This window comes from Prunus dulcis, chromosome 7, assembly GCF_902201215.1.
Source record: "Prunus dulcis chromosome 7, ALMONDv2, whole genome shotgun sequence".
NCBI lineage: Eukaryota > Viridiplantae > Streptophyta > Magnoliopsida > Rosales > Rosaceae > Prunus > Prunus dulcis.
The window spans coordinates 21195658-21214714 of NC_047656.1; the positions used below are offsets into that span (position 1 = coordinate 21195658).

General features: G+C 37.3%; 3 protein-coding genes across 3 annotated transcripts; 1 reads left to right on the top strand and 2 right to left on the bottom strand.

The window, feature by feature from the left end:
• Window positions 1–259: 259 nt before the first annotated feature.
• On the top strand, window positions 260–5275 carry LOC117633918 (guanosine nucleotide diphosphate dissociation inhibitor 1). Its single transcript, XM_034367775.1, has 13 exons — window positions 260–557; window positions 1559–1621; window positions 1757–1840; window positions 1957–2064; window positions 2181–2353; window positions 2755–2866; window positions 2982–3062; window positions 3147–3209; window positions 3363–3464; window positions 3667–3791; window positions 4363–4573; window positions 4661–4735; window positions 4934–5275. The coding sequence occupies exons 1-13, from the start codon at window positions 471–473 to the stop codon at window positions 4982–4984; spliced, it is 1335 nt and encodes a 444-aa protein (XP_034223666.1). The 5' UTR covers window positions 260–470; the 3' UTR covers window positions 4985–5275.
• Window positions 5276–6784: 1509 nt separating this feature from the next.
• LOC117634404 (MLO-like protein 1) lies at window positions 6785–11702 on the bottom strand. Its single transcript, XM_034368504.1, has 15 exons — window positions 11531–11702; window positions 10978–11344; window positions 10821–10878; window positions 10477–10724; window positions 9985–10101; window positions 9831–9891; window positions 9609–9703; window positions 9393–9467; window positions 9196–9284; window positions 8689–8738; window positions 8278–8318; window positions 7639–7848; window positions 7474–7541; window positions 7288–7348; window positions 6785–7180 (listed from the first exon to the last, which is right to left on the bottom strand). The coding sequence occupies exons 2-15, from the start codon at window positions 11095–11097 to the stop codon at window positions 6878–6880; spliced, it is 1596 nt and encodes a 531-aa protein (XP_034224395.1). The 5' UTR covers window positions 11098–11344; window positions 11531–11702; the 3' UTR covers window positions 6785–6877.
• A 1385-nt stretch (window positions 11703–13087) lies between these two features.
• LOC117633701 (methylenetetrahydrofolate reductase 2-like) lies at window positions 13088–17976 on the bottom strand. The gene is made up of 10 exons (XM_034367412.1): window positions 17311–17976; window positions 17072–17132; window positions 16641–16897; window positions 15743–15916; window positions 15532–15632; window positions 15288–15399; window positions 14920–15000; window positions 14655–14832; window positions 13655–13989; window positions 13088–13490 (listed from the first exon to the last, which is right to left on the bottom strand). Exons 1-10 carry the CDS (start codon window positions 17713–17715, stop codon window positions 13407–13409), a joined length of 1788 nt encoding a protein of 595 aa, XP_034223303.1. The 5' UTR covers window positions 17716–17976; the 3' UTR covers window positions 13088–13406.
• Between the last annotated feature and the right edge of the window lie 1081 nt (window positions 17977–19057).

The following is a 19057-nucleotide window of genomic DNA, read 5'->3' on the forward strand; positions in this document are numbered from 1 at the left end:
ATCTAAATTTGTATCTCACGGTTGTGGTGTAAATTTACAATCATTTACACTTTACCATTATGAATGATTCAGATCACAAATAATGTATATTTAACATACACCTCATTATACAACTCTCACTGAAAATGCTCTAACAATAACTAATAAATAAATCGACTGTAATTACCGAGTAAAAGGAAATACGAAATCATTTTCCATCCCAACACAACAAGAAATGTAAAGGAATAAAAATCCTCGTAAGCTTTTCCTAATAGACACACAAAGCATCTTACTAGAAATTGTAATATATTCAGATTTATATAAAATAAAAAAATAAAAAAAGGAATAAGGTAGTAGTGCTGATATATTATTAGTGCAATACCAGCACGACATAGATTAGACTTGTGTGAGAAACTGGGAAGAGAGCTTGAGACCAAAACCCTAGAATTGTGTGAAGTTTGATCTGTTCAGATCAAAGAAGCGAGGAGGAAATGGATGAAGAGTATGATGTCATAGTGTTGGGAACGGGTCTCAAAGAATGCATCCTCAGCGGTCTTCTCTCCGTTGACGGCCTGAAGGTCACACCTTCCGCCATTCCTACACTTTTTTTTCTTGTTTTTTCAATCTCATCCATGGACTCTGTTTTTTCACTTTGATTATTATTATTATTATGTGTAATTGCTTTTCCAACTGGGTCGACGGGGTATACTCGCAGTTGTGATCGGACGGATCTAGATGTTCCAAACCATCTCACGGTCTTTTTTTTGTTCCATTATTTTCATTTCTCCGTTTATGTTTACTTGGATGTTTGTCTAAATTCGTATCGTCTTACTTCAACTGGTTTTGATCTGAACCTATTAGTCCAAAGTGCGTCTAACCAAGTGCGCTTTACTGTCAATCTTAGACCCTGAAAAACTGCCACTCAAACTGGGCTGCCAGGTAATTAGCAGCTTCAACTCTTACCCATTTAACATCCTCAATTCTCCAACTATTTTGGCAAATAACCAAGGAGAAAATCTCTAATGATAAATGTCTGATAGGGCCAGTGGGATTTTGTCCTACTTCTATAGCTTGCCTGATGACAACCGCTCCCCAAAATTACTTAACGTCTGTGCTTAGTTACTACATTATTATGTGTATTTGAGTTCCTGATGCGATGTGAAAGTTTTTGCTTGCTATGACTATTTACTTCTATTCTCCTTAACAAACTTTAATCTGTTTAAACTGGAATAATTGTTTGAGATTGATTTTCTGGTTGATTTCTAATTATTTTTCTCTGAGATAATGAGTACTCCCTCCTACATGTAGAAAGAATGGTTATTAAACCACTTGTTCTTTTGTTGGTGCCTTTCCTTCTCTTCTCATTCTGTTTTTCCATGGTCTTTCCTTTTTGTGCTTATTTCTTCTGTTGGGGCATGTAGGGCAAAAACCTTAGCCCTTTTGCTATTTATTAACCGTTATATATTTACTGTTATTTATTTATTTATATAAATTTCTTATCTGCCGATGATGATTGAGTGTTGATAAAAAAAAAAAAACTAGGGACTTTTAGTATTGATGCGTGCATCTTGTGAACCAGGTTCTGCACATGGATAGGAATGATTATTATGGAGGAGAGTGTGCATCACTTAATCTTTTCCAGGTCCTGTTCTGCCCCTTATTGTTTAAACTAAAGTCTCAATGAAGTATCAGTTCTGTTCTTCTATTGCTATCTCTCTCTCTCCCTTAAACTTTCCAATTAAATATTTATGTTGATCTTTAAATGATTAACTTGCAGCTATGGAAGAGGTTCAGGGGAGATGATAAGCCCCCAGCACATTTGGGCTCAAGTAGGGATTATAATGTGGACATGGTCCCTAAGGTAGGTTTTGTGTGTTTCCCTGCTTTCTGCATTGTGTTTGGCCCACTATTTGTGGGTTTTATTTATTTATATTTATTTTCTAGTTTTCTTAAAGTGTTGTATTTTTCTCTGTGTAGTTTATGATGGCCAATGGCACTCTGGTGCGTGTCCTAATTCACACAGATGTCACCAAGTATTTGTACTTCAAAGCTGTGGATGGCAGTTTTGTGTATAATAAAGGAAAGGTAGAATTTGTGCTAACTTATTCGAAACCTGTATTTAGTATTTACACACACTCAGACATATGTGTGTAAAGATTTTATCTTAACACTTATGAGTGGCATATGAAATGTTGCAATAGGTTCACAAGGTTCCAGCAACTGACATGGAGGCACTTAAATCTCCACTCATGGGCCTGTTCGAAAAGCGCCGTGCCCGCAAGTTCTTCATATATGTTCAAGATTATAATGAAAGTGATCCCAAAACACATGAGGGAATGGACTTAAGAAGAGTGACTACTAGAGACTTGATTGCGTAAGTGATTGGATGTTGCCCTCTTTGCAAATGAACTCATTGTAAGAAGAATCCTAATTTGCAATCTTGATGGTCTCAATATCTTATAAAAATAAATTTTAAGCAACGGATCGAAGATTAGTTGGTTGGCATATTGCTTAATGGTTGTTCAAAATTTATGCGATAAGTATTTGGGGTGTAATGTTGGGATGGAAACTTGTTCAGAGAGAGAGAGAGAGAGAGAGAGAGAGACCTAATTGTACCAACCAATGATTGCCTTTGTTTTATATTGTATATGGTTAATCTCTCTAGAAAAGGGAGGTGATCTTATTTTGATTGCACTGTTGATACTGTACGTGTAATGAACTTAGTAACAATCTGAGACCATTTGTTTATTTTTTGTGTGGTTGATGTTTTGACAGAAAATATGGTCTTGATGACAACACTGTTGACTTCATTGGGCATGCATTGGCACTTCATAGAGATGACCGCTACCTGGAGGAACCTGCACTGGAGACTGTGAAGAGAATGAAGGTAAATACTAGTCGGGGTTCACAGTTGATATTTGTATTCCTGGATTTTAAATTCGCATATATTACAAGTTTCATTTTTTCATGAACTTGAGTTTTACCTCTTGTTTTTGTGTTAGCTATATGCGGAGTCTCTTGCACGTTTTCAAGGAGGATCACCATACATATATCCATTATATGGATTAGGAGAGCTTCCCCAGGTCTCTTTCTCTCTATTTAAACTATTGTAATTAATGTCAAAGGTGGTGAAGATAGTCATTTTATTTTTTTGGCGCTTCATGTAGGCATTTGCACGACTTAGTGCAGTTTATGGTGGGACGTATATGTTGAATAAACCCGAGTGCAAGGTACTCCTTACTCATGTTTATTGGATTTTACACTCTTTCACACTCTTTCCCTTATCTTATTGCATTAGTTTTTTCTACTCTGTATTTGGAAAATTGCTGTGTACGTGAATATTATTGTTGGTCAAGACTGAGTTTGGTACTGCATGATACCAGGTAGAGTTCAATGATGAGGGGAAAGTAATCGGTGTAACATCTGAAGGGGAAACTGCTAGGTGCACGAAAGTTGTCTGTGATCCTTCTTACTTGCCCAACAAGGTAAACCCTTCTAAGTTGGTTTGCGGTTTTAATATCAATTTTCTATTCACCTTATGCATTGTAAGTAGGCAGATGATTCTATTGAATTATAGGTCCATAGGGGATAGACAATTGCTTATCTTTTCTTCTGTGCCATGCTTGAAGGGTGAAGAAAAATGCTCATTATCCCACACTTGACTGAAAATTTATTGCATTTCAACAGGTTAGGAAGGTTGGTAAGGTTGCAAGGGCTATTGCGATAATGAGCCACCCAATTCCGAACACCAATGATTCTCATTCAGTGCAGGTTATCCTGCCGCAGAAGCAGTTGGGTCGCAGATCAGATATGTGAGTTCTTATGTTTGTGGCAACTATGAAGGTTGCAAGCAATGCACTTATGTATCTTGTATCTGTGATTTTAGAATGGGGTTAAAGGTATCTAAATAGTAAAAATGTTTCATGTCTGGAGCATGGTATGTTTACCTGATCTATAGTTGATTGGTTAGAATATACTAAGAAGATCTAATTTAATTGCGCATCGTGGAAATACCACGGACTCTCAAACTTTGGAAATCATTCGTGCTCTGCAAGTCCTCTCTTGGGATACGGTGAAAATTTGAGCGAACAACCAAATTCTTGATCTTACCTTGATCTGATTTGAGGTCTGTGTCACTGTTGCTTTAGCAAAAAGCAATCCCATGACTAGCTTTTCTTTTGCTATGAGAAAGAAATGGCTTCTTTTTATTTTTCTTTACTTAATGAACACTAATTTATTTTTTATGTGTGTTCTGTATTGGATATGCAATGTTATTTCCAGTGGATTTCTTACACTACTACTACTACTACTACTACTATTATATTATTATTTTGTATCGTTTGTACTACAGGCTAAGTTTTGTGATCTTTTATGGCCGAGCAGGTATCTTTTCTGTTGCTCTTACTCTCACAATGTTGCTCCAAAGGGAAAATTTATTGCATTTGTATCAACAGAGGCAGAGACTGATCATCCTGAGACTGAGCTAAAGCCAGGAATTGACCTTTTAGGACCTGTTGAAGAGATATTTTTTGATATTTATGACAGATATCTGCCAGTCAATGAACCCTCTTTGGACAATTGCTTCATATCAACCGTGAGTCATTTTCCAGTCTTGGCCTGTTCCGTGTATTCTTCATTATTACTTGTGCACACTTGACGTATGCCTTCTTATGTTTAACAGAGTTATGATGCGACAACACACTTTGAGTCCACTGTCATGGATGTACTCAACATGTATACCTTGATTACAGGGAAGGTAAGAAATATAATCCATACTCGGGCTAATTGGTTCCATTCTTTTCCATTTCATGTCTCCTTCAAGTCTTGACAGAAATTGCCTTCAATTAAAATTCAAAAGCTACTATTGACTAACTTGCCCCTGTTCATTTTACTGTTTCAAAGAGTTATGTTTATCATACAAGGCTTAACCAAAATACCTTGAATTTTGGAGCAGGTTCTTGACCTCAGTGTGGACCTAAGTGCTGCTAGTGCTGCAGAAGAATGAGTAAAAACTACATGTGGTGCTTGTACAATTGTGCTTTGTTCCAAGTACGTTGAACTGCTTAAGTTGCTGGTGGTAATCCTCATACCGTGGAGGACTCTATGAGTTTTCACTTTTATTTATAGACTTGATATGTGATATAATGCTGTTTTAAATGTACTAAACGTCCTTTCAAGAAAAATTGTACTTTAAAACATGTCTAGATTTCGGACGTGCACATGTGGTAATGTTATTTTCAGGTTGCGAGTATGCGGGGAGGCATATAAAAGTATTACTTATCAGGGGATTTGCAAATACGCATACGTATAAAAGTATGCGGGGAGGCATAAATGACATACGTGTTATATGTGTGTGTATATATATATACTTTGAATACATATACAACAAACCACCAAAAAAATTTATAAGGAAAACAACAAATATTTTTACTTTTTCTGGAATCAACCAAACATAACTCTCCAAATTCTTGCCTTATTTTTGTTATTTATAAATCAACTATTGTTGATTTGCAATTTGCGTATGCAAACTCATATAAATTAAACATGTCTTGAGTTTTCGTTTTTTATTTTCATTTTTTGTCCTAGAATATAGAGGAAAATGAGAGTGAGAATGGGAGTAAGGATGAGATTGAGAGAGAGAATGAGAGGGTAAGATAAGAGGGAGGAGTACCAAAAGTGAAAACAATTTCAAATAGATTTCAGTTTTTAGTTCTTGTTTTCACTTTTGTTACTCCTTCTCATCCTCCCTTCTCATCTTTTCTCTCAAATCTCATCTCCACTCTCATTCTCACTTTCATTTTTTCATTTTTTCTTTTATAATCTAGCACAAAAAATAAAAACTAAAATTGAAATAGTTACCAAGGGACCCTTATTTTATAAGATTTTATGCTTGTGTTAGGCATCAATAGTTGATGTATGAATTCTTTCACCTCATCAATATATGAATTCTTTTATTCTGTCTATAGTTCTTGTATGAATATGAAGTCATTTTCTAGTAAATTTGTTGTATTTCAACTTTTTCTAAAAGATAAAAGGCATTTTTTTTTGTTTTTTGTTTTTTGGTCAAGAGATAAAAGGCATTTTAGGATTCAAAGTATGTGTAACTTAATATGGAGAAAATTACTCTTATGCACTTATCAGTCAAATAGTTCATTGTTTAAGTCATCCCTTCAAAGGTGATCCAAATTAGCTAAATAAAAAATAAACTGCTCATTTCAATATTTCTTTTAATTATATTGAAAATAGTGTTATTGTCTCTTTATTTGCTTACTATAAAATAAATAAATATTGATTAGTTAATGCATCAATGGAGGAGGAAGATTTGAATTTGGAATATTTTTTTGGTAAATACCACGAAGTGTTCCCACACCCGAAGGGTGAGATTAATCCTAGCTAGTTCGGCTTGCCCCTAACCACAAAGTGCTTTCAACGGATTTCGAACCCCTGTCATTGAGGTACTAGTTTGTTCGCCAGCTGGAGGTGGCAGTTTGCCAACCACAATTTGGAATATTTTTCAATGAAGTTTCAATAGACTAAGAGTGTATTCGTTTTTTTATTTTTATTTTATTTATAAAAATGATCATGTTTTCTTGACCAATGAGTAGGGGGATTCGAGAAAGACTCACCAAACTCGATTCTAGCATTCTTGCTATATTATAGCAAAGGTTGTGCATAGACATTTTAAAAAAAGTGAATGTATAAAGTCGGCATATCATTCTTGCTGTATAATTTATAACAAAGGTTGTTTCCTCCGAAAAAAAAAAAAAAGAAAAAAAAGGAAAAAAAAGAAAAAAAAAAGGTTGCACATAAACGTTGAAGATACGAATGTATAAAGTCGGCATATCATTCTTGCTATATAATTTATAACAAAGATTTACTTCCACTTGCTATCTTGATTCTATTGAAGTTTACTAGTAAGACTAGTTTGAGTGAGACCAGGAGGTTTTTCATTTTGATTTTTGAGTGGCAATTCAGGCTCAATTTCTCCTGTATTGTGATCATCTTCTCGTGAAGATTCCTTATTTCCTGCTACTTGAGCCAATTGAACTGTCTGAGAAGCCTCTTTGGGACCTCCTTGGCTAGAAGAAGAACCATTAGCAGCCCTTCTCAACGCCTTGTTCTTTTTAGCCGACCGAGCCCAGCCAACAAGCCCCTCTTGTATATGTTCTTCAAATATAGCCTTCTTGAATGAACTTCCCATCTTCATTACAAGTAAACATAGATATATCTGAGTCTAAATTCTTCAAAAGGATAATAAAAAAGGAAAGCAATTGCAGCAAATCAAATTCTATGCATCCTGCAACTCACCTGTGTGACAATTGCGTACAATGGCAAAGTACTGTAACTGCAGACGAACTGAATGAATGCTCTGAGAATGGATATTCGCATCCAGAACGAAAAAAACATCTCAGATTTATGAAGCTGTGTTGGGATATATCAATATAAATATAATACAAGGAGTACACAAACATATGTAATTAATATGGTTTTTACCCAATAACAAGTCTTGGGATGATATAACCAACTTGCCCCATTATGCAGGAATCAAATGAATATTGAACCTGCAAGAGATGGAGGCAACGAAATATGATAAATCTACCGCAACCATTTTGATCAGATATAAAAGTTTTACTAGGTAATTTTATATTACATTCTTACCCATATCCAGAAGAAAAATGCCAGTTCAAAAGAATTTTGGAACAAGATGATTTGAATCAGTAAGAGAACCAGTCTGGGCCTGTGGAACCAGAAGTGATCATCTGAAGGTTGAACAACCAAGTCCCCTTCGATTGCAATGTGTTTCTCAGCAACCTCATGGGCCAGTTGGGTAATTACATGCTCCAACTTAGTGCCAACAGCAAGTAAAAGCTGTAGGAAAGATTTAAGAAACCACCACAAACATTAACTTCCCTGTCCTATAAGGTTTCCTGGTTAGTCTAATGCACAAATTTATGGATCACTGGACATGGATGAGAATTACTATTTAACCACACAAGCAAATTCCGATATACTCATCTAAAAAGAAACAAGTATATGATCTGAAAAAGAAGACTATGGAGCAAAAAGAGACCTCATGCATCGCGTAGCTTTTATTATAGATGAGATGACCATAAACAAAGAAATAAGATAATCATCATCATCAACATAAGTATGTATAAACTGAATTTTGGACTTGTGCTAAGTAGCATGGGGCAGTGGCAGAGCTGCAGGTAAGTCTAATCCAAACAACACAGGTGTTGGCAGTGTGATAAAGACAAAACCAGCACTATATTACAAGCATATATTTGTCAAACTTACAATGAACGGAATGAATGCTATCCAGAAATAGGCATGCCAACCTGCATAGAAACATCACAAGTGGTCATGCACCAGGTCAAAAATGCAAATGAAGATGATAAGGTGGATTGTGTTCAACTCCAGTTCTAGGAACTTCTTGTCAATAAAACTAAGATAATTCTAATCTCATTTGATGTGTCAACTGCTTAAGAACTCAAGATCTCTGCCACAAAATATCTATTTCACTTTCAAGGCAGAGACAGAGGATCTTATTGTAGGCAAATGAGTTGACCAATATCTCATTTCCATTCTAACTAAACATTGCAGAACAACAGTGCAAAGTTGTAAGAGCAACTGAATTTATTGAAAAAGGATAAAAATAATGACGTAGTCATTACAAACCCAAAAATAAACCGAAAGTTAAAAGCTTACCCGAGACATTCAGCAACAAGAAGATGACCACAAAGATCCAAAGATACCAACTGTAAATGATAATTAACAAGTTAATGACACAGCAGTATGCTTTATGAACAGAGAGAACAGTCCAAAGACATGATTCTAAACTTTCGTAAAACCCTGAAACAAATGATTTTAGACTATAGAAGTATAAATCTCTCATGCCTGCACTTGATGTGCTTGATTAAGTCTTTAAGGTATTTTTATGTTGTGGATGGGAAGGAGTAAGGCAGTAGTAACTAGTAAGTGCAGCCCTGCCAATGAGGCTCCAGCCATTGCAGGGTTTATAGAGGGTCAGATAAATGCAGACTTCTCCCCGTTTGAGGAGAGGGAGATGCGCTGTTTCCTGCTTCAAGGCTGTGGCTTCTAGGTTGCAACTCATCCTCAAAGAGTAAGGCAGTGAGCTAACTAGTAACTACCAAAAAGATGCAACTAGTGAAACTATGAGCATGAGGTGAATGATCTTGTAAAATTGTAACTAACCTTATTCCAACGACTCTCTTAAAATCTGCTTCAAGGGCACGTATCATGTACTTGTGGAAATTAAAATTTGGATTCCCCCTGCAATGGGTCTACGGGAGAATTACTTCAAAATTTGAAACAGGAATTTTGTGTAAACATTCAAAACGTGTGATAGCGCAGAGAGAAAAGAGGATGCAGAAATAAATAAAATAACTTACGCTGATGAAGCCTAATCGCATTGTCATATAATCTGTTTTGGTCACAGACCCATAAAATTGCTTGAAAAACGCATGCTGGATAAGAAAAGAGCCATGAGACAGACAGATAGATAGACAGAGAGACAGACAGACAGACAGACAGACAGACAGACGACAGAGAGAATTATGCGACATTGCTTATTGATGCTGAAGGATGATATATATCATATGACTCACCAACCAGCCTAGAAAAGCTGAATTCTTTCCAATACCAAGAAAACGACCCCTGATAAAGTCATGATCTTGAACGTGCGTGAACTTCTTTGTCAAAACTGCACACATAATATATATTCCAAAAAGAAGAAAAAGCACTCCAGAATCAATTAGAAGTTGAAGCACTTCCTTCCAATGTGAAATTAATTATAAAGAATGATGTAAATTAACATTAGCCAGTGGTACCTTCTTCTGGGTTGTACTCCTTTTTTGCGATAGAATCCTCCCAATGTTTCCATTGACGTATCTACTCCATTGAGAAAACATGAAACGGAAAATGTCGATGCTATAGAATGAGTCGATGAGAGACACGAATAGGAAATTAAACCAAGGATGTTACCTTTGCCCCTCCAAAAAGAATGGTTAGAACACAGAAAGTCACATGCACCACAGCCAGCACAAAGATGAAGATATGAAGATGATGCAATGCAGTGGTGGATAACAATGGGACCTTCCCCTGGAAAAATTTAAATGAAAAAAAAAAGTAAAAATTAATTGGTGGCATAATGGCTTTGGCATGATATTTCAAGTGCAACATGAAGGAAGGAATCAATCAATCAATCAATCTTGTTGTTTAATTACACGTTAGTTTGGTGGAGTTTTGATGATCAGGTCATTTCAATTTTCAAGAGATCCGGTGTTATCTAGTTAATTTCATTTGACCAGAAGACGCGGGTGGGTTAAAGACTATATATAATCAAATAAAAGATAATAATTGAGCACCAGCATTCGAATGGTCTCTCTCAAAGAGCTTTAAGTTAAAACTTGGAGACAAGTTTTAAAACTCAACTTCCTCCAACTAAAAAAGAAAGAAGAAAAAGAAGATGAATACCTCCGGACAGTGGTGGCCAGCAGAATCAGAGTCGTCAGCAAGAAGGCGACGGGCAGTAGTAGTAGTCCAGGGAAGAAAGGAAGTAGTAAACAAGGTCTGGAAATGGGCAGTAGTACTAGTAGTGGTCTCTTGTTTTTCTTTCTTACAAGGCAGCCATTGACTAGCCTGTTTCTCCGTTATACAGATTTTGGCTATACGATCTTGGCACACCGTCAGCAGCAGTGATATAAACCCCAAAAGCATCAACTCTGCATCACCAATTCACCATCATATGATTGATCACTGATATACATATTATATTGAATGAATTGGATTGGATGAGTGAGGTACAAGGAAAGGAAAACCTTCTTTGATCTTCTGCAGGGCCTCAAACAGAGGTTTCTGGTTCTGTTTCTTGAGATACTGCAAACAAACAATTAAATTATATATGTTAATAGTTACAAATCGAGATGAGAATATATGTGGGTGTGTATGTGTAGGGTGGATGGGGAGGATGCATGCCTTGCCAGTGTAGTGAAGGATTCTCTCGAGGGCTAGGGATATGAGCACTATGACACTACACACCAAAGCCACCACCCATGTCGGCGTGTGCTCCAACGTTGTTCCTCCTTGTGCTGCCATCCAATTCCAAATTCCAATTCTTTCCAAACCCTCTCCCTGAGTTCCTCACCCCTGCCTGCTCTGCAGACACTCCTACCTAAGCTTAAGCTACCTACCCTAAGAAACAAACCAATATATATATATATATATATATATATATTATACCCAGCTCCAGCTCTGTGACGGCTCCGTCTGTCCGTCTGTCTGTCTGTCTGTCTGTCTCAGTACTGTAGTCTAAATACTTGCTTAGAGTAATAAGTAATTTGATCTGTAAAAAAATAATTAATTAGTGTACGTTATTAGGAACAAAGGCCTTAGGCCTGGCCAGGTGAGTTAAGGCTGGCTGGGTGGCTAATATATATGTCGCGGGCGGCGGGCGGATTGTGATGAGCAGTGAGAATAATAATAATATTATATCAAGGAAGGAGCTGTAAAGCAGCTTAGCTTGGCCTACCCGCTACTACAAATCGCATTTCTCATCATTTCGTTTTGTGGTTGGCTTCATTCTCTCTGCGCGCCTTCCTTTCGTTTTGTGGAGGAGATGGGAGGTGAGGTGGTGGACTCCCTCCCAGTCAGTTCCAGACCTGCAGTCTTGTTCGTTCTTTGTGTTCACTCTTGACGTTGCAGTCCTGTATTAATATTTTTCGATCAAATTAAAGAAACAAGGAAAGAAAGAGGAAATTCCACAAGGGCCTCCTAGTCGCGCGGAAGACGTGGCCCGTGGGCATAAAAAACAAATACTCCAATCCATCCGATTCAATCTGCCCTGTCTGTCAGTGAAGACAAATAATAGTATATACTGTACTTTGTCAAATTCATTCAAAAAAAGCCCTTCTCATTTATGAATATTTATTTATTTCGTTTGGAAGCTACTATTCTCTCCTATCTCATACCACGCGTCCTGTCTCCATCCCGCGTGTTTGACAACGTATGTCAGGGTTATGTGATGGATGAACATGAATATGATGGGTAGGAAGAATAACTTGAATGTTACGGTAATAACCTTGTTTTGTTGGTTCCATTCAATCACGTTTCGTCAGAAAAGTTATTATGTTTGATAAAACGTGATTAGTTGGGATAACAAAAAATTACTATTCCCATGATATACAAGCTTTTTTGGATCGGTAGTTAATGAAAAAAATGTCCTTCTCATTTATTAATATTTAGTTATTTCGTTTGGAAGCTTCTATTCTCTCCTATCTCATACCACACGTCCTGTCTCCATCCCGCGAGTTGACAACGTATGTCTGGGTTATGTGATGGATGAACGAAAATCTAATGGGTAGGAAGAAGAACTTGTATGGTATGGTAATAACACTGTTTTGCTGACTTCATTCAATCACGTTTCATCAGAAAAGTTATCACGCTTGATAAAATGTGAATAGTTGGGATAACAAAAAATTACTATTCCCATGATATACAAGCTTTTCTGGATCGGTAGGTAATGAATCAATCTCATCGACTCAATAATATTCAAGCCATCCCTAATTTGATTTCATATTGTTGCAATTTGCAACCACGGAGAAGGTTTGAGAAAGGACTGTGGCTGAGCATCTGTGTTCTGCGTAGCAAAATTTGAATTTGCTGTGCTGATCCACTTGCGGGAATAATAAATGACTTCTTGTGTTGATCTATTGCTTATATGTGACTTAAAAGCTGGATTCATTATGCATGCATTTGCAGAACCTCTTTTTTTCTCTTTCTTTTTTGACATTATATGACGGGTGGATCTACCACCTTTCACAATCTCAAAGAGTGATACTTCGTTAGTTTCCTAATTCTCTACAATTGCTAACACAATCCTGAAAGTTTTGAAACCAAATTGTTATCTACATTGATTTGTTGTATTTATGAAAAATGACATACTTCTGATATGTGGCATGGTTCTATATAAACAGTTGTGACATAATTTCTGAACCAAAAACAAAACAAAAGAACCATTCTGAACTCCGGTTTCTTTTAAATAAGATATTACCAATCATGTAAATGTCAAGTACTTTAACAAATGATATTAATAAAGAGAAAAGACCACCTATTAATTTATATGTCATTAAAATGCGGATTCCATTGCCACAAAGCACATACTGGAAGCAAACACACAAGATGATCGTATCAATTACGCCAGACATTGATGAACTCTGATACAGACCGGTAATCAATCACGAACGCAGATGCGATTTGCACATGATACGGGGGAGATATCAAAATCCCAATGAGTTATTATTACACATCCCAGTGACAATAAATTTATAACCCGACTTACAATGAAAGCACCAGTTTAATGGCTTATGCGGCTTTAAGAAATGGAAGAGTTGACAAAATAGCTTCATTCAGAAATCAGCAAAAACAGCAAAAACATCACCCTGGATATAGTCATTATCTACCAAACTGGCCAAGAAGTAGCTGTTCTGGACCTGCAATAGTCAAGAGAACATCACGTCAGCATTACTAAACTCAATGCTAATCAAAAGATTGAGCAGAAAAGTGTCTGCAGGGCTGTGTGGTAGGTATACGTTTCAACAATCAAAATCATAATTATGTCAATAAGCAAGAAGGGACATTAATGAAGAAAATAAACCTCTTCAAGCAATTTCCTAGATGAGTCACCCTCAGGGTATAAGCAGGCCCATCCTCTTGACCAGATTTCAAATGCCTCATCCTTCCAAACCATAAAACTAGCAGGATCCACAACAGTCGGTTGGATTATCTCCCTTGCGGGAAAGACTCCCCATGTCACAGCATTCACATCAGTCTGACCAATATTAGATATCCATCTCCCATCCTTGTTCACGGCCATGTAGGTTAGAGATGGAAGAGCCTTGCATTTCTCAACAAGAGCATTCAACTTCTCCTTCGAACAGAAAAACTCTAGATAGGCTTTCTGATAAACATATCCTCCAGGCCCGCCCCAGCCTGAGAAGCAAGAAATAGATGTTAAGAGTCTACATATATAGGTAAGTTTCTAGATCTGGTTCGAGGATAATCATCAAATCTAAATATCAGTTTGAAGAAAAATAGAAAGATTAAAATATAATTTAAAAAAAACTAGTTAAAACTTTTTTATGAGGGAGGGAGAGAGGTAGAACTTTTACCGAGCCAAATAACAAAATTTACTAGTTGGGAAGTGAAGTAAATAAGAGGATATTTTTATGAACAAAGCTATACTTCAAAGCCAAACAGATGTTTAATTGGCGCTCAAGCAGATTTCTATAAAGACCTGAAACCACAGCATGGCAATACTAGTAATGGTTAAACCTCAATTAGGGATTTATGATCACCTTTCTGAACTCAATGTTGAGCTATAGTTTTGAAAAAAGTAATACAATCTGATCTTCATGAATGGAAAACAAAATCATATCATGTGGAATTTTTAGGCCATCAAATTCAAGTCAGTTTATGTCTCCATTGAGACTCACACTCCTGTAATCATTAAGTGACTTCAGTGACTCATGACCAAAACTCTCAATGATAAAAATCAAATAATTCATCATAAATCCACGCTCACAAAAATGAGATACAAATTGAAATATTCACATAATTGTCATGACCGTAAACTCACAAACATACTTATTACTTACCAACAGACGTGGAATCAGATCTTTCCCCATTTACCGCTGGTTGGCTGTTGATGGTAAGGAAACCTTTCGTGTTAATTTTACCTAGAAGTTCGTTTATGATCTTCGTCTCTGGCTGAAGCCCATCTAGTTCGGACCAAGGGCTGCTTCTCAATTTTCCAAGGCAGAATTTCTTAAATTTCTGATATAAAATAAATTCCAATACATCAATTTATATCTAATTTGCTGACAATGCAGAAGACAAAACACACAGAGATGGAAACTTCACCTCATGGATATCTTCAACGCTTCTCAATGGGACAACCCATTCTTCAACAAGTTTCTTGTCGCGTGCACGTGGCCGCATGAACTGTTGAGAAAATTATGACTTAAAGTCATACATAGCCAACTCTACCAACTCTAGTGCAAAGGGATAATATAAAATAAGAAAGGATGTGTGCCTCAGCCAAGCGGTGGTTAATCAAATGAAAATAAAATGGATTATGATTACAAGTAAATTTTCCTTTGAGGGAACATCATGGGAAGGTTTACTTATTTAACTACTTCAAAATTTTTGATTAAAAAACAAAAAATGATCCACCCAAATTTATCACAAAATTATAGGTACCAAGATTAAACTTATGTGATTATATGTACCTGATAATCAGTTAGTGCTCCATATGAAGGGTTACGAGAATCACCCCATCGCCCATGTGGATAAAGGTCCCAGCCTATGGTCCTTGATATGTAGCTCTTGGGACGATTAGCCCTATCATCATTTGCTAGGACGATTAGAAATTTTGAAAGATGTACAAGAAGTTAATTACATCCTTTTTTGTTTTCTTGTTTCTGTTTTTTTTCTCTCTGTTGGGGGTGGGGGGACAACAGTTGGATTGCATACCAGAATATTGGACGAACATCTTCTTTAACACGGAAAACATTTGCAGGACGTCTCCAAGGTAAAGGCCTTGATATTTTGGTCTCTTCAATCAAACCAAGATTCTGCCAAGGTAGTATGATTAGAAGGGATCAGATTTGGTAGTAAGTGCTAATCATGCAAAGAGTATTATATACATCTGAAGTGAGACAATTAGAAAGGTATGAGAAAAAACCATTAATATAGCCAACGCTGATTTCTCCATGTTCAGTGTATAAAGATGCAACGTCCTAATCCCATGAGCCAAAATCTTCTTGCACATCTCGGTTCCAAGGTGAATTCCATAAGATTTGACAGCTTCTTCATTATCCTTGATAGGCTCCAAGGCAGCAGTAACCTCAGCTGGTATCTACAGTATCCCATTAATTGCAAACATTGCACTAATTTAATATATAAAGCAAAACTGCTGAATATGCAAAGGAAATGGCATAAAGTTACTATGTTCTTTTTATCTTTCAAATGCATTTATCATTGTTTTCTTTTGTGAGGCCAATGTGCATAACTAACGGTTTCATATGGTTCCGTAGGTTATATCCAAAGGCTATGTCTAGGGTAAAACCAGGGTTTGAATTGAGTCTTTAGGTTAAAATTTATGAGCGTATATTTGTAGATCTGGGCTTTCACAAAATTCCTAGTTCAGGATTTTTTTTTTTTTCCCTCTAGTGTTGGATGAGTGCTTTGATTTGCCCTTAACTTTGAATCATATATGGCTGCTTACACCCAACCTGACTCAAAATCATTCTAAAAACCTCCAAACTTCTTCTACAATCCTAATCCTTAAAAATGGAAGTTTAAAAGCCTAAGTCACACCATATATTCAATTTCAGGATAGTAAGGTTGCCAAACATGTCCTAGATAAACAGCCAGACTACTTTTGAATGTCGCGTGTTATGTTCACAACACCAAGTCACAATAGTGTTACAACTTATAAGGCAAGAAAATATTTCTGAACCAATTTAGTTCCCCAAATTTTAGGCCTATTCTGGAATACTACTTGAATTTCACGATGTTAAGAAATGAAAAAATAATAAATAAAAAACAAATAAATGCAGAAGAGAACAGTGAAGAGGTACCTTGGTTTTACAGAAACCAGTCATGCGTATGAATCCCTTGTAGTTATTAATGGGCATAATTCCAGGAACAATAGGACAAGTAATTCCAATTTGGCGACAGTCGTGGACGAATTTGAGGAAAACATCAGTGTCGTAGAATAACTGAGTGATAATCAAATCGGCACCAGCATCAACCTTTCTCTTCAAATAAGCCAGATCACTTTGATAGGCTTCGGGAGAGGCGAGGCCATCCGTTCCAATGGCGTCCGGGTGTGCCTCTGGTTTCAATGCCAGCCATTTGGTGATTGTTATGTTAAATTTAGACAGAAAATAGCAACAAAGCCGATAAGACAAGAATGAATCCTCCTTGATGGGGAGGATTGCTTATCCTTCTCTTTATCAATACAACGTTTCTATTTAAATAAATATAAAAAAGAGTAAAGTATGTATACCTGGATAGCCAGCAACAGTGACGCCAAAGTAGTCACCATATTTGGCTCTGATATGGGTGACCTGTAAGCAAGCAAACAGGCAAAAGATGAGAGAGCGAGAGAGATCCGTTTGGGGAAATGGTGACAAATATTATGAACTCCAAATATCATGAACTCCAAACAAATATGGCATTTATCTATCAGAAATAAACAAAATTGAAATAAGATAAGATAGCATTTATTTAGTAGTTATGAATTACCAGGTCGAGGGCGCAGGCAAAGCCTCCTTGGATCTGAACAAACTTGTCCTGGCCATGGGGCGGGTCGCCCCGGAGAGCAAGAACGTTTTGGAGGCCGTTAGACTTGATGGTTTGGAGGGCGTGGTCGATCTTGTCGACAGGCATGTTGGTGCAGGTGAGGTGCATCATGCTCTCCACGCAGATGATGTTCTGCATCTTGTTCGCAATGTCCAGCGTCAGATCCGCCGTCGACCCACCCGCACCCCACGTTATGTCGCAGAACGCCGGGTTGTGGGCCACCATCCTCTCCATCCTCTCCAACAGGTTCTCCACCCCATCCTCCGTCTTTGGCGGGAAGAACTCGAACGAGAACAAAACCTTCTTCTCCTCCAACAATGCCTCCTGGATCTTCTCTATCACCTTCATTCTCTCTCTCTCTCTTACCTTTCGGATAGATCTGCAATGACCTGTTTTTGCTTTTGTTTGTTTTTGTTTAGAGAAAGAAACCCACCCACCAACCGCTCGACTGGAACAAGCTTACACAGAGAGAGAAACAGAGAGTGAGAGTCACCGACACGGCACACTTTTAGCCTATGGCTCTATATTTAACTATAACTAAGAATGATGCATAAACAAAATTCATTTAAATTTAGAGCCAGATTAGATTTGCAACAAATCAAAGGACAATGCAATGTGGTGGCATTTCCCCTCACCCCCCCTTTCTCTTATTATAGGATAGGAGCCCCCACCAACCCCCATTCCGTTCTTTCTTATTTACTCCTTTCTCAAACCCCTAGTCTCTAAAAAGACTGTTAAACCACCCGCACCAACAAATAAATAAGGCAAAAAGTCACTTTGGTATTTATAGTTTGTCACTTCTATCACTTTGGTTTAATTTGGTCAATTTTATACTTTAAATTTCGAGCAATTTAAGAGCAAAAATGAGTTTCTGTCAAATGTATGTAACTTCTGTTAGTTTTTTGTCATGTGCCTCTCACGTGGAGGGGCAATTTTGTCCAATCATTCGCAGCTTAAGGTCTGCCAAGCTACCCTCCCTCCATTCCAAAGAATTTTGTAGGCAGTGGCGAAAATACCCTCGAAAATGCATCAAGTCCGCGGCTGTGACCAACACTAAAATTTAACGTGACTGTAATCAGACGAAAGAGACTGATTGTAACCGTTTGTAAATATACATACGGTGAACAAATTGCAACACAGTGACCAAATAAAACTTCACTGTCAAAACCGACCCACCAACCATTTCACATCCTTGTATACTTCCTCGGTCCCACCACTCTCGCTGGCACCCAGAAAACGGCGAACGCGTTTGCTTGGGCTTGAGTTGGGTTGGTGGCGTGGGACCTACCACACCTACTTTACTCCTTCCACTCCTCGCCTCTCGTCAACTTCTCCAATTTCTCGGCGTCCTCTTATATATAAATATAATAGCTTGTTTTTGTTCAGATATTTTTTCTTTCTTCTTTTGATGTGTTCCTTGCTGGAGGATTCATCATGTGCAAAGTCGTGGGGTCTCTCGTTCCGCACATCAGAGTTTTCCCTATGATTTTGGCCCAAAACTCAGCTGATCCTTTTCTCCTCTTCAGACACTTGCATGGTAATAACACTTTTGCCCAATAAAATTACGGTACGAGTGACGACTTTTTCATTATTGGCCAGCAAATTGATGTAAGTGTAAAGTGTTCAAATACCTCAGAGAGACCGAGCTCCCCAAAAACAATTCAGTTGTATATTTCCAGGCCCACGAAAA